Source organism: Colletotrichum gloeosporioides, assembly GCF_011800055.1.
Source record: "Colletotrichum gloeosporioides strain Lc1 chromosome Unknown consensus_43, whole genome shotgun sequence".
In the NCBI taxonomy this organism is placed as follows: domain Eukaryota; kingdom Fungi; phylum Ascomycota; class Sordariomycetes; order Glomerellales; family Glomerellaceae; genus Colletotrichum; species Colletotrichum gloeosporioides.
In genome coordinates this window covers 162,922-176,410 of record NW_025544688.1, presented here as the reverse complement: position 1 = coordinate 176,410, position 13,489 = coordinate 162,922, and the positions used below count along the sequence as shown (strand labels likewise).

General features: G+C 56.0%; 2 protein-coding genes across 2 annotated transcripts; one reads left to right on the top strand and one right to left on the bottom strand.

The window, feature by feature from the left end:
• Positions 1 to 211: 211 nt before the first annotated feature.
• On the bottom strand, positions 212 to 1,537 carry GCG54_00008616 (Pre-mRNA-splicing factor CWC25; the record flags this gene model as incomplete). Its single annotated transcript, XM_045408577.1, has 1 exon — positions 212 to 1,537. One exon carries the CDS (start codon positions 1,535 to 1,537, stop codon positions 212 to 214), a length of 1,326 nt encoding a protein of 441 aa, XP_045264544.1.
• Positions 1,538 to 2,032: 495 nt separating this feature from the next.
• Positions 2,033 to 3,635, top strand: GCG54_00008615 (COP9 signalosome complex subunit 2; the record flags this gene model as incomplete). Its single annotated transcript, XM_045408576.1, has 3 exons — positions 2,033 to 2,076; positions 2,135 to 2,354; positions 2,418 to 3,635. 3 exons carry the CDS (start codon positions 2,033 to 2,035, stop codon positions 3,633 to 3,635), a joined length of 1,482 nt encoding a protein of 493 aa, XP_045264543.1.
• Between the last annotated feature and the right edge of the window lie 9,854 nt (positions 3,636 to 13,489).

Sequence of the window (13,489 nt, the reverse complement as noted above, 5' to 3'; positions counted from 1 at the left end):
TTTCCATTCCAACCTTCCCGTCCGCGTATGCTTCGCGTATGCGAGGTCGATCCGTTGGCCGTTGGTACTCAGACCCGCCTCTCCGGGCGCTACTTGTCGGCGCTCAGTGCTCGAACGCCTCACGCCTCCTTCGCGGACTCCACAGATAGCTTCCATCGGGGGTTGTGGACAGTTTCTTGACGTATTTGCCGAGTTAGTCCGCGTCTGCCCTTCAGTCGTCATCCCTCTGTAGACCTTGTCTTCCCCGTCCAAGCCTCTCTGCCAACCCCAAGTTACCAGCCTTGCGGTGCAGACCGTTGACAAACTGCCTGTCGCCGTACTTGGAGGACTTATCCCTGGCCTGGTTGTCGGCATCACGTGCTGCCTTTTCCTGTGCTTCGAGCGCAGCCAAACGACGGTCTCGGTCCGTGTCAAGGTCCGAGGCGGCCGCTTGCATGGCAGCCAACTTCCTTGCCCTCTCTTCATCCGCAGCTGAGTCGTCCGCCTTGCCGTTGGCACGACCGTCACCTCGGGTGTCTCTGTTGCGATCAAACCGGCGGTTGTCGTAGGGTCTACGGTCGCGAGAGCCGGATGCTTCTCCGTTCCGGTCGCCACTGCGATCTCCATTTCGTCCGTCATAACCTCGAGGTGATCTCTCCCGCTGACGGACGGGACGGTCTTCGTCTGAGACGGAGGGTTGGCGCCTTCTCTCACGATCGTCACGACGCTCTCTCCGGTCGCGCCTCTCATAATCGTCCTTCTCGCCCGAATCACGGCGGCGAGGCGATCTCGACCTCGGGGACCGCCTTCGTCGGTGGCTGCCTCTGTCTCTATCCTGCGAGTCGCTACGCCGGTGTCGTCTCTCGCGTCGGTCTTCGTCGTCAGAATCGCCTTGGCGCCGCCGGGGGCTTCTGGATCTGGATCGAGGTTGAGAGCACCGTCGCTTATGGCGTCTCTCGTCTTCTGAATCATCGTCGCGACGCCTGTGATGTCTCCTCTTATGCCTTTCGTGCCTGTCTTCCCTCTTCTTTGACTTGTCTTTTTGCTGGTCCTCGATGCCCATCGAGGCAAGCAACTGCCTGCGCTTGATCGGATCATTCATCATCGCCTCGTACGCAGCCTGCTCCTGTCTCTTGATGGCGAGAAGAGGATCTTCCCGAACCTTTGCTGCGGTGTCTCGTGCGGTGTTGGCCGTCTGCAGTGCCATGAAGCTCTCTTGGCCAGCTTGCTTTTCGAGGTTCTTGTGTTCGGTGCCCTTGAGCAGGTTGTCGATACGACGCTTGCCCAGGAGGTAGCTCTCGCGCTCCTCCGTCGTTCCGGTCTGTCCATCGGTCGGGCCGCTGTAGAGAAATTCGACGCGATCGACCTTTTTCGTGTGTCCGGCGGCCTCGAGTTTCTTCTGGAGTTCTTCACGAGCGCGCTCCTCCTTGAGCTCGTTGATCCTTTGCTGTGTCTTCTTGCGCTCCTCGAGCGCCTTCTTCTCCTCCTCCCAAACCTTGGCCTGGTTCTTCAGGAGAGAAGGGTGGAAACTCTTCTTCAAGTTGAGATCACCACCCATCTTGCCGACTGTTGCGATGTATCGCTGTTGAAATTTCCGGCGGGTAGTATGGGTGCTTGACGATGAGATTCGACGGTTGTGGGAGAGGTTGATGCGTTGAAGAAAGATAGAGTAAGGAAGTGACGCGGCTGGGAGTAAATGAGGATGCGCCTGGCTGGAACCGTGGATCAAAAAGTCGCCTCCCGCCTGCCGTGATTTTACTTGGTCTGTGCGTAATCAAACAGTGTGAGCCGGCAACCTGTGGGTCCGGCCAATCGATAAGCTCCCCCGCCTTAATGGTGCTGTCAACTGCACCGCCAACCGTTGCGGTCCTGCCTGGAAGCTGAACCTCAATCTCCAGCCTTACAACTTCCACTGCAAACAACAACGAACACCCAGTCACTTCACGAGACCAATTTGAACCCCCCCGGTCCTGTCACGACTGCTGAATATCTCAACGCCGTTTCCTGAACACACATCAGTTACTCCGTGAGATACCCGAAATCAACCGCCAACATGTCTGATGACGAGGACTTCATGCAGGAGTCGGATGAGGAGCAGTAAGGCTTTGGCATTCTCGCGGTCGGAGCCCCCATGGCAGTAACTAATATCCGGCAGATACGACTTCGAGTACGAGGAAGACGATGACGAGGAGTCCGGTGACGTTGGCATCGAGAACAAGTACTACAACGCGAAGCAGCTCAAGCTCACCGACCCCGAGGATGCGATCACAGAGTTTCTGGGCATACCGCCTTTAGAAGACGAAAAGGGTGAATGGGGCTTCAAAGGTCTGAAGCAGGCGATAAAGCTTGAGTTCAAGCTGGGCCAGTACGAGAAGGTAGGAAATCAGGACTGAAGACAAACGACAAGGCTAGAGGGGGTATGCTAATACTGGACGCAGGCTACGGAACACTACGCCGAGCTCCTCACGTACGTCAAATCAGCGGTCACAAGAAACTACTCCGAGAAGTCAATCAACAACATGCTAGACTACATTGAGAAGGGCTCAGATGGCCCCAAGGCGGTGGCGTGCGTCGAGAAGTTTTACTCGCTCACCCTCGAGAGCTTCCAGAGCACAAACAACGAGAGACTCTGGCTCAAGACCAACATCAAGCTCGCGAAGCTCCTTCTCGATCGCAAGGACTACAACACGGTATCCAAGAAGCTCCGCGATCTTCACAAGGCCTGTCAGAAGGAGGACGGTAGCGACGATCCCAGCAAGGGAACGTACTCTATGGAAATATACGCGCTGGAGATCCAGATGCATGCCGAGACGAAGAATAACAAGCAACTCAAGCGGCTGTATCAGCGTGCCTTGAAAGTTCGCTCTGCCGTCCCGCATCCGAAGATCATGGGCATCATCCGCGAGTGCGGCGGCAAGATGCACATGAGCGAGGAGAACTGGGCAGAAGCCCAGACCGACTTCTTCGAGTCCTTCCGCAACTACGACGAGGCCGGCTCGCTTCAGCGCATCCAGGTCCTCAAGTATCTACTGCTCACGACGATGCTGGTCAAGTCGACCATCAACCCCTTTGACTCACAGGAGACCAAGCCCTACAAGCAGGACCCGCGCATCACGGCCATGACGGAACTGGTGGATGCCTACCAACGCGATGATGTCCACGCCTACGAGAACGTTCTCCAGAAGAACCAAGACATCCTGGCCGACCCCTTCATTGCTGAGAACATTGACGAGGTCACGCGCAACATGCGCACAAAGGGTGTCGTCAAGCTCATCGCTCCCTACACGCGTATGAAGCTTGCCTGGATCGCGAAGCAGCTCAAGATCTCACTGCCTGAGGTCCAAGACATCCTCGGCTTCCTCATTGTCGATGGAAAAATTGACGGCAAAATCGATCAGCAGGCAGGCACGCTCGAGATCCAGTCGGACGCAGACAGCGAGCGCACCAAGGCCATGTACGAGCTCACGCAGTCCGTCTCAAGTCTCTACACGACCATGTTCAAGGACGGCGACGGTTTCAGGACCGCCGAGTTCCCCACCGATGATCAGAACATGGACGTGATGGGAGGGCTGACACCTAGAGCTGGTGGTCCCCGAGGAGCGCCGCGTGGAGCCGGACGTAAGGGTAAGGGCGTGTCGACGCATTGGCAGACCTGAGGCAATCCTCGCCGTCGAGCAAGGTGGGACGGGACAGGATTGAAATCGAGAACGGGAAAGGGAACGGGAACGAACGGGATGAGCTGCTGCCACGACTCTCCCTACATTGTAATGGCACGCGACGGATGTGCACATTAGAGCAATCTCTAGTCTCCACGCAAGAAGACAGCGAGGGCATTCAGATGGACATGGAAAAAAGATACCAAGACTACGCAGAATATGACAGATTACCCCAAGCTCATGACGGGCAGCTGCAGATACGCACAGTGTTTTACTTTTCCCCGGCCAGGCGTGATAGCGAGACAGCCTGGAAGCAGCTTGCCGCTGCACGGCGCTCGATCTGTCAACCTCACCATCGTGGAACATTCGAGGGGTGGGGTTTGTAGAGAGGACGCAACAGACGGCGGAGGCAGCGGGCGAGGCGATCCATGGCAAGCAGGGCAGCAAGTCAGTCAGTCCGGCGCGCCGATCACCCGCAGCTTACGACGTGCGGGAGAGCTGAGGATAGCGTCCGCTGCGGGTCTCGTTGGGGACTGGGACTGGGGCGGATGCGATACGTGTAAACCGACGAAAAGAGAGGGAAGAAGGGGGCGTGGAGGGGGCTTCTCTTCTCTGCGATCAACCAGCATAGTCAGTAATCAAACTCCTCGCGGAACGCTATAGAAGAAGAAGCAATGCCATCCATCGCTTGCCATTTCCTCGGCTCATCTCATCGCGAAGGCGTGAGAGTACTTTCTGAGAGAAGGGGTCGTGAAGAAGACTTGATGATCTAGATCTCTGCGTCCCATTCTGGGCCGGAATACAACGTCCCCTGCCTCCGTGTGCAAAGTTTAATCACGGCAAAAAGAAGATTAAGTTTTCCCACCATGGTCCCTTAGGAAGGTCGGTTCAGAACCTGATCCTAGCAGGTAGCGAACACCGTCACCAGAACCACCACCACCATCCTCGCTTACCGCTATGAGTTGCGGGTTAGTGGTGGTGCTGGTGGTGGGAGCAAAAGTCTTTATCCATTCTGCGTGTGTTGGTGTCGTCGATACAAGCGCCGGATGATCCCGATTGTGCCTGACGACGCACGAAGAAAACAGGCTGTTTTGCTTCGCACCCTTCGCCCCCCTCTTCTCATCGAGTGCCACGGAGCCAGTTCTCATCTCTCTCCCCTGCGACAATGTCACCACTTTGCCTTCGTATTGGCATTAGCCTCGGTTTGACCATCGAGTCAAGTTGCTGCGTTTGCATGGAGATGAAATCAAGTTGATATCCTCACGCGAGCTTGTCTCTCTCGCCTTCGTCACACCACACGCAGCATGCAGCGCATCGGCATCTATAGAGATCATCTTGCTCTCCTTCTCAAAGCAGAGATTTCCGAGCCAGGGAGGAGGAAAGGGGGGGCGAAGGAAAAACGTAGAAACGGAAACCAACGCGGCGCCTCCTATTTTGCCTCACTTCCGTGTAACCCTCCCGCTACGAACGTCAAAGGGACGATCGATGGGACGCCGGCGGCCACTCAAATGTGCCGACTTGGCCGTGGCGTAGCGTCTGCAACTTGTCGTTGTACAACGAAGCAAGCAAGCAGGTTGGGAAGGCATACGTTTTGGCTTTTGCCTCACTGCTGCATCCATTCTCCCTACAGGTCGCCGCTGCTCTCGCTCTCGGCCGATTACAGTGCGGGTGTAGCACAGAGACGCAGCAGACAGAGGAGTGTGTCCGCGGCGAATCTGGTCCGAGGAGGACGATGGGCCCTGAGTCGTGACAGAGTCAAGCTGTCAAATAGCACCAACGTCACTGGTTGGGAGCTGCAGATGGGGTCGTCACACAGGAGGGCGGGCGACCAGACAGCCTGCGGGCCTGACGCGGTCCGCTGCCGGAGCAGTCAGGCAGGTAGGCAGGCAGGCGGAGAGGTTTGCTGCGACATGTTTGGCCTATGTGGTTTGGCGAGCAGCTGTTTGTTCGCGCGTGCCGGCTGCTTGCATCATGCCATTGCAGCCAAGATGGCGGATGGAAACACAGCGTCGACCACCAAGCCATGACGGTCTGGCAGCTCGAAGATGCGGCTTAACTTTAACACGATCCACGACGGAGCTCAAGAGTGTAACATGAGAAATAAAACGTCAAGCCTTTCAGCCGCCGTTCGCGCGGCTCGCTCGCAGAACACAGGGTGCTGCGTTGCGTAGGGCAGGTCGTATATGCCTTGGAAAAATCTGACACTTGTCGAATACGTAAGGTGCCTCAAACATGCTTGGCCACGCGCTTTTGAGCGCTTTTCTGCAAGCTAGCGTCCCTCGGTGCTTCTCATAAGTCGCCGAGAGCATAGAAGGATGGCATGAGCCGTACGTTGACCACCTCCCAATCGTGATTCTCCCCGCTCCTTCGTGTTGAATTTTGTTTCGGCGAAGAGACCCTGAGATGGTAGCGAGATGTTGCCCCCCCCTTGCTTCTGTTCGTTACGCCCCGGGGGGGCGACGGCTGATCCGCGCAGGCATAACACACCGAAAAAGTAGGAGACGACGAGTGGGATACGAGGCCGAGGCGTCGCCGTCAACCCCGAGATCCACACCGATGAGATGTCAAATTTGACGTTCCTTCAGCCGCGGAGTCTGAATAGTGCTTTTTTCTCCCTCTCTCTCAAAGGCAGGAGGGAGCTTTGTGACAACTGTGGGCTATTCGTAGAAAGTGGACGACAAAGCCAAGGAAAGATCCTCGGCCTGCGAGAACAGGGGTCCCTCTCGCCGAAAGAATGAGCTGTCATATCGCCAAGGGTGTTAGTTGCTTCGAGGTCCTTTCCTCGGGGGGAAAGTAAAAGGAATATTTCGTGCAGCCCCAGCTGCGCGTCTGCATGGCAGACGCCTCCGAAGGCGGGTGAAGGGTTGGAGAATGCATCAACGAAAGGGCAAGATGAACATCAATGACACACGAGAGAGGCGGGCATGTCCACAACGCGGGCACGATCTCCCCTTTTCTTTCCTCCCATGCCCACAAAAGAGGAAGTTTGCGAGGGTCCTGACTCTCAATCTGTCAGTGGAGACAGGACGCTTGTATGTAGACGCGGCACGGCAGAGGTGTCCAAGTCGTGGTGGGCAAATCAAGCAAGTATGATGCGACGGTATTGAGGCCTTCGGTGGTTGTGGAACTACCACCTCGACTCCGTGTTCTTTTGGGCCGCATCGTGGTAAGTTTCAGTTGAACAGTTAGCCATCGCGACGCTCTTCTCGAAAGAAAGCAGACATGAGGCACAGCCGTCGCCTTTCATAGGGACTGATTGGTCCCGCGGGGTTCGGATTCACGAATTTGTCCCTCATCTCTCACCCACTGGGTTTCCTTCACATGTCGTCTACTTTGTGCCGATGGCTGGGCAATCCCAAGCGCGATCGTGGACGCTGGGCTCGCTGGATGTCCTTCAGGCTACGCCCTAGTGCTGATTCGTGATAGCGCCGAAAGAAGGACCAGGGGCATAGGGCTTGAGCACTATGGTTGTTATCTTGGGTGCTTGGATGTGTCTCTTGTCATCGCCCAGGATTTGAGGACGGATAGAGCGTGGCCCGTTGGATGTCTTTGCATTCCCAACGCCACCGTCAATGTTGATTTGTCGAGCTTTGAGATGCGGGTATACTTGTACTGGCGTTTCGATGCGAAGAGTCGTCCACCAGATGCAAATGTGTACTTTTTGCTTCCTCTGGACTGCAAAAGTACCAGAATACCGGGGTTACAGCGCAAGGCTCGCAGCAGCATCTGGCATCATGTTTGCCAGGGGGCGTGTAAAGCATACTGTGTGCCGCAGAAAGCTGCATAAGAGCTATTACCATGGATAGCAAGCTGCGCCTCGAGTTGTCTATCTCATCTGACCTGAGATTGGTGTGCCTGGCTCAGCGTGTACGACAATCATGATGAAGCCTCGTTGCAGCTCTGAGCTCCTTACTGCATCGTGGTTGTATCGATTCGTATGCGTAGTCTGCTGAGGCACTACCGCTGGGTACCTGTTTCGTTTGCTGTGGCATCTCTTGTAATATGGTCATATATATTCAAACCGGTAGGCCTCTTTCGAGATGGGTTACATCTACAAAAAGCCAATTTGTTGATGCGGTTGCTGAGATGACCGTCTCCATCCCGTAATGGAAAGTCTTGCGAACTGTATTTACCCTTCGTGAGGATCATGACCCAACAAGTACGGCACGCGGGTTGGCAGCAGAAGGGGAAAAGACTTGGATCGCCCAACAAGCCTTGCAGAATTCTCTGGATTCCTTGCCTCATCCTTGGGTAGCGCACCGAGTGGGGGACGGACGGCGCAGATCCCGAGACGCCTCCATGTTCCACCACTGAAGGACCGAATTTCGCAAAATTGTCATTGTCAAGTTTGCTTTCCGCTTGGGCAAACCGCGTTGCAGGGCCTCATCGTGGACGGAACTAACCGTCCACCCGCTCCACAGCTCCAGTTAGCCGCATGGTCTAGCAATTGTGACATGCCTGACTGACTTGTCAGACAAGCACGGTTTCTGACGGAGGCCCCTCAGATTGGTCGGAGTGTCCAGCCAGCAGAACCAGAGTGAATGCCGTCTGGCTTGTAGCATGCGGTTGCTTTAGTTTTCCACAGCCTGAATTACTCGGGGCTCTCGGTGTGAGGCGGGACCCCTGGGGACTCGATGACCCCAGCAAAGAGCGACATCCCTCGACGGCTGTGATTGAATCCTTGCAAATCCCACAGGTTCCGTCGCTGTCAGACAGCCCGCCCTTTCTTTCCGCTGGCAGATGGAACAGCGTTTGGAGTTGCAGGTGTGCGAGCTGAGCACACTGCAAAAGGCAAGTCTATGGCTTTCCATACGGCACTCGGTATTGCTTGAGAGCAGTGTGAGCCGTAGAGTATTATGTGTGAGAAGCCCAAGGGTACAACCCGACTGGTGGTGTTCTGTTCTGGGCGGGTACATCTCTTGTGTACCCAGTGACCTTCATAAGGACGACGACGCAGAACGACGGGGATAGACGACGTAGACAATAATAGCAATGATAATAGTAACGATAACAGCGACCATAACGGTAATGATAATAGCGAGTACGCAGGAAAAGTAGCTGCTCTAGCACAGGAAAAGGGGGTCTGCATGTAAGTAGCGCATCCTTGAGGCCCTCTCGGGGCCGACAAGCGCGTCGGATGCGAAGCGATCCACGCCTCTTCCGGAGGATACAAGGTTTTTTTTCTTTCAAAGGCGTTTCCGTTGAAGTTACCGGCAGCTAAAAAGCTGATAAGGCATCCCATTAACTGAGGCGTCTCAAGTCTCCCATCGATGCGACCTTATCGAACCGAGTGTGCCGGCGCCAACCGGGCCTTGGGCCGATGTCTGTCATTTGGTTTCCATTCTGCATCGACGAAGCCATTTGCATGCCGTGCCGTCAAGGAGACGGAGCAGAATGAGCGGCGAGATGGTCGTGCAAAGTGATCGACAGTGCAAATGTCGTCTGTATGCATCAGTATGGGGCTAGCACTCAAGACAGCGTCTTGGGCCGGGAAAAAGTCGATATCACGGCCCAGTTTCTCCCGCATCAAGCGTCTTGGAATCCATACCAAGATGCTTGGTTATTGGGTATATGGGGCACCCCATCCGGCGAAGGACTCGTGCGCCGTCAAACGTGGATCTTGCCCAGGCGGTTGAGCCGGTTCTCGCAGCCAAGAACTAGCCCGTACAACCCAGGGCATTTTGCCCCATTCATGTCCACTCTGCATTTTGTCTTTGATGGGATTCTCCCACCGAGGAGTGGCTCTTTTGATAGATGCCCATGTTTCCTTGCCCACAAAACATTGGGTTCGTGTGGCTCTGGCGATTCAATATCAGTGCCCGTTTGCTTCTGTGGCGCCATCAGAGAGGCCTCGCTTCGAGGAAAAGTGCGTGCTGTATCGCCCAGACGCAGGGCAGTTTTTCTCTCTGCGGTGCCTATGCTGTGATAGCAGTGGCCCATTGTGACATGTTGCCATCGAAGTTCCTCGGTAGAGATCCGTCCAGTGAAGTCATGGCTGCTTGCTGTGTCGGCAGCAACGGTGAGTTGTCCATGGGAAACGTCAGTCGGCTGCAGCCGGAGAACAGAATCGGCCACCGTCAACCGGCAGCAGGTGACAAGCATGTTCCATGTAAGGTAAGCGTGTCATGGTGTATCGAATCGAGGCCCAGACTCTGTGTAAGCCTGCTCCGTGGGAACGTCAGTCCAGTCAACTCGAAGCAGACCCGACCAGCAGAGCGAGTAAGGCCATTGGCACGGCGCAAGGTGTTGGGAATGTTGTTGGATGGATGCGCTTGACTGTGCTTGATGCCCTGCAAAGCAGCCACGGCCAGAACACAGGCGCATAATTAAGGACGGCCAAACAGCAGCTTCGATTGGTATCAGGAGTAATAGCAACAGGCCGAAAGACAAGAAAAAGAAACGACTGCGCATAGAGAAGGGGGCGATCTGTAATGCCACGAGGGGTGGTGATGAACTTCGTCAGCCCATCAGGGAGAATAATATTGCCGTTGTTATCCCGTTCGCAGCCCATCTTGCCATCCTTCTCCCCCTTCGTTGGCGAGACCATGGTGGGCCAACGAGACAGAGAGACAAGTAGGCGAGGTGGCGAGCAATCAAGCGATTCGATAGTGGTTTCTTGTTCAAGAAGACCAGTCAGAGGCGTTCAAAGTCGTTGGCGGAGGATTCCCCGACTCATGGGTGCTCACTGGGCTCTCGCGATGCATGTCGTCTTGCCATGTCCACAGCCACTGTGAACATCCTTGTCCAGGCTGTGAGACGAGAAACATTGGCACCGAGCGGAGAGGATCAGGGCAGGCCCAACGCAAACCGCGCAGACGACGGGCATGCAATTCTGGCAACCGGCGCTACCTACGTCACGCTAGGTAGCGTGTTGGTAAAGTGTGCAACTTCAGGCTACCCAAGATACCTTCCTCTGGGCCCGGCCCAAGAGCTTCGATGTCCGGAGGAGCGCGCCAGTGGCAGAACCAGCGCCAGCGCCAGTGTCAGTGTCAGTGGAGGGCTGACGGAAAGTGTGGAGAGGGGATCACGATGGATGGAGTTGGATCAGCGCTAATAGCGAGCCCGAATACAACATCAACGTCTGCCCACCGCGGGCGGCGTGCGTCTGTGTGCTCTGCTGCTCGTCCACAGACGCAGGCAGGCTGGGGCTATCGGGCTAAGTGAGTGCTAGGTTGTCGCTACTGCGCCTGTCGAGAGTGACGACTGCTGCTGGGCGCCATCGCGTCTTACCTTAGCTAAGGTACGAATACTGGCTGCATAGTACCGTAAGGCAAGGTATGGTATGTATGCGAGCTCCGTAAGGTGTGATGGACCATACAGAGGACAGTCACCCGCTCCTCGAGGGTGCCACGGGTCTTGCAGCGGCCCTCGACTGCCCTGGCCCGACTAGTACTGGGTGCCCTGCCCTGGATGCGATGCTCGTGCCAACCCTGCCCGATTTCGAAAGACAACTCGCGATGTCATGGGCTCACAGAGAAAGCGAGCACCCCTGCTAGCGTGAACGGTGAAGGCCAGGGCGTCCCCCCGGCTCGATTCGACCCTGGAATGCCACCCTTGCGAATTTGAAGTCGAGCTCTGCTCTGCTCTGGTTGCAGCGGGCGTACAATGAATGCGTGGTAGTGAGTGCCCGTGGCCGTCGGCAGTTTGTTGTTGATTTCTTAGACCCGACGCTGATCAAAGGAGAAAGTCCTGCCGTCCGTCGTGGTCGAGGCGTGGATGCGCAGAATGTCCTGTCCGTCGTTGGACCATGGTTTGTTGGATGTTGAAGGCTCGGGGCTCCCTGCATGTTACACATGGCATGGGATGTTGTTCGACGATCCTCGCGGACAGGGGTTAGAGAGTCACACTGAGTGCGGGAAGAGGTGGAGGGAGGGAGGATAGGATGAGATGAGGAGAGACGGACGGGATCATGGATGGGATGGGATGGGACGAGACGGTTGAAACGGAGGATGCTGGAGAAGCTAAAGAGCGTGGGAGCGAAGATGGAGACGACAGATGCTGACCGAGGAAGCACTGACAGAGAGAGTTCTACTCCGTCGAGGACAGAGGTCGGATGCTGCCCCTTGACCTTGACCGTGGCTTGAGGCTTGAGACGAAGACCATTTCTTATTCCTGCTTTCCTCGACACAAGCGGGCAGGATTTGCGGGAAAGATCTAAGGTTAACGCCTCCACGAAACAAGCCAGCAGCGTTGGACATTCACATCCTACCAGCCCGCCACGCCTACTCTGTACCTACCTACCCTACCTTAAGGCAGGTATCCAAGTATGTACCTGTGAAGGTGCAAACGCAGGGGACACGCATTGCCGTTTCTGTGAAGAAATAGCAAGTCGATGAGGAAATAGCAAGACTTCACTTGGCCAGGTGCCCGGGCCAGACCAGACGCAGCCCTGGATCGATCCAACAAAAGTTCCCCTCTTCCCATGAATCCCTCGTGGGCACAGGCGGAGTACTACACAGAGGTAAGGTATGAGTGAGAGGCATATGAAAGAGGAGCTATAGAAGTAATGTCACGATATCACCGTGCTACGCCGCTCTCTTTCGATCAACCTCGCCAGCGCCGACCCCGTCAACCCCGTCCTCTGGTTTCCCTGCTTGCGACGCAGCCAATCCGTACCTTGTCTGCCTGAGAAGACGCAGTGCACGAGATGCAGCAAGACCTGGTGCGGACCAGCCCAGACCTCGCCAGGCGAGAAGGCCAGACCCGACACGGGACCGGGGTCTCCCTCTGCCTCCCTCTCTTCCTCTCGATAGAGTGAGTCCACGGCTGTTTCTCTTTGTCTCTCGACGGGGGGGAAGACGGTATGTATCGGGGGTGGTGGATGAGGACGGGGATGGGGGCACAGGACGACGGAGACAGAACGGGCATCGGTCGTCTTGATGATTATCTCGTTGCTCATTTGCTCACAACTCACCCTCCACAGAGACTGGATCCATCACTCTCATCATCATCACCATCCACCCGTTCTGCATTCTCCTCACATTCACACTCAAACCGTCCCCATCCGTCTCCGTCGCAGGCCCCGATTCCATCCTCCCACCCGCCGTCGATGCTGCACTGGACTCGCCTCAGAAACCCGGCCGACGGGCGCTGGCTGCTGGTGGGCGCCCCTATTGCCGTCGGTCTCTCGATAGGTAAGTCTCCCGCCATCGGCACCCACCTCATCATAATCATAACCATCGACGCTATCATGCCATGCCATGCGGACGATGCGATGCAGCCCGTGAGTCTGTACCAGCAGCGCCAGCCAACCATCTGGCGGCATGCCACCCCCGTCCAGCCTGGTGGCACTCACACAATGGAATGTAAACGGCCGCTGCCCGTTTATTTCCTTCTTTCTCTCCGCCCATGCCCTGCTTCACCATGCCTTGTCTTACATGACCTGTACGTACCTTGCCGTCCGCACATCACCCACCCTCTCTCAATACGTAAATGCGTACGAGTAGCTACGATAGGACACGCCGCGGACACTGCGGACACTGCGGACACGGCTGGCATGTGTGGTGATTGTCTGCACCTACATACTAGCAGGCATGCTGGGTAGGTAAGGTATCTGATGGGTGTAAGGTATCCAGAGGGCGGGTTCGTGAGGTACGGATACCCATACTTTGCGCATGCCTACCACCCTGGTTGCCGGCATCGCTCTCCGTCATCATCATCCTCACGGCGTTGTGATATTGCTTCATGTCCATATCCTCCTACTCCTCCTCCTCCTCCTCCTCCGCCTCTGTCCACATCACATCCCCGAACCCGAGGCTCCCTGCTGGAGATCCTTGATGTGGTGCTGGTGATGCCGCTCCGGGGTCGTGTCATGCTAGCCAGGTAGCCTCCAGTGTCCAGTGCCCGTGCCGGTG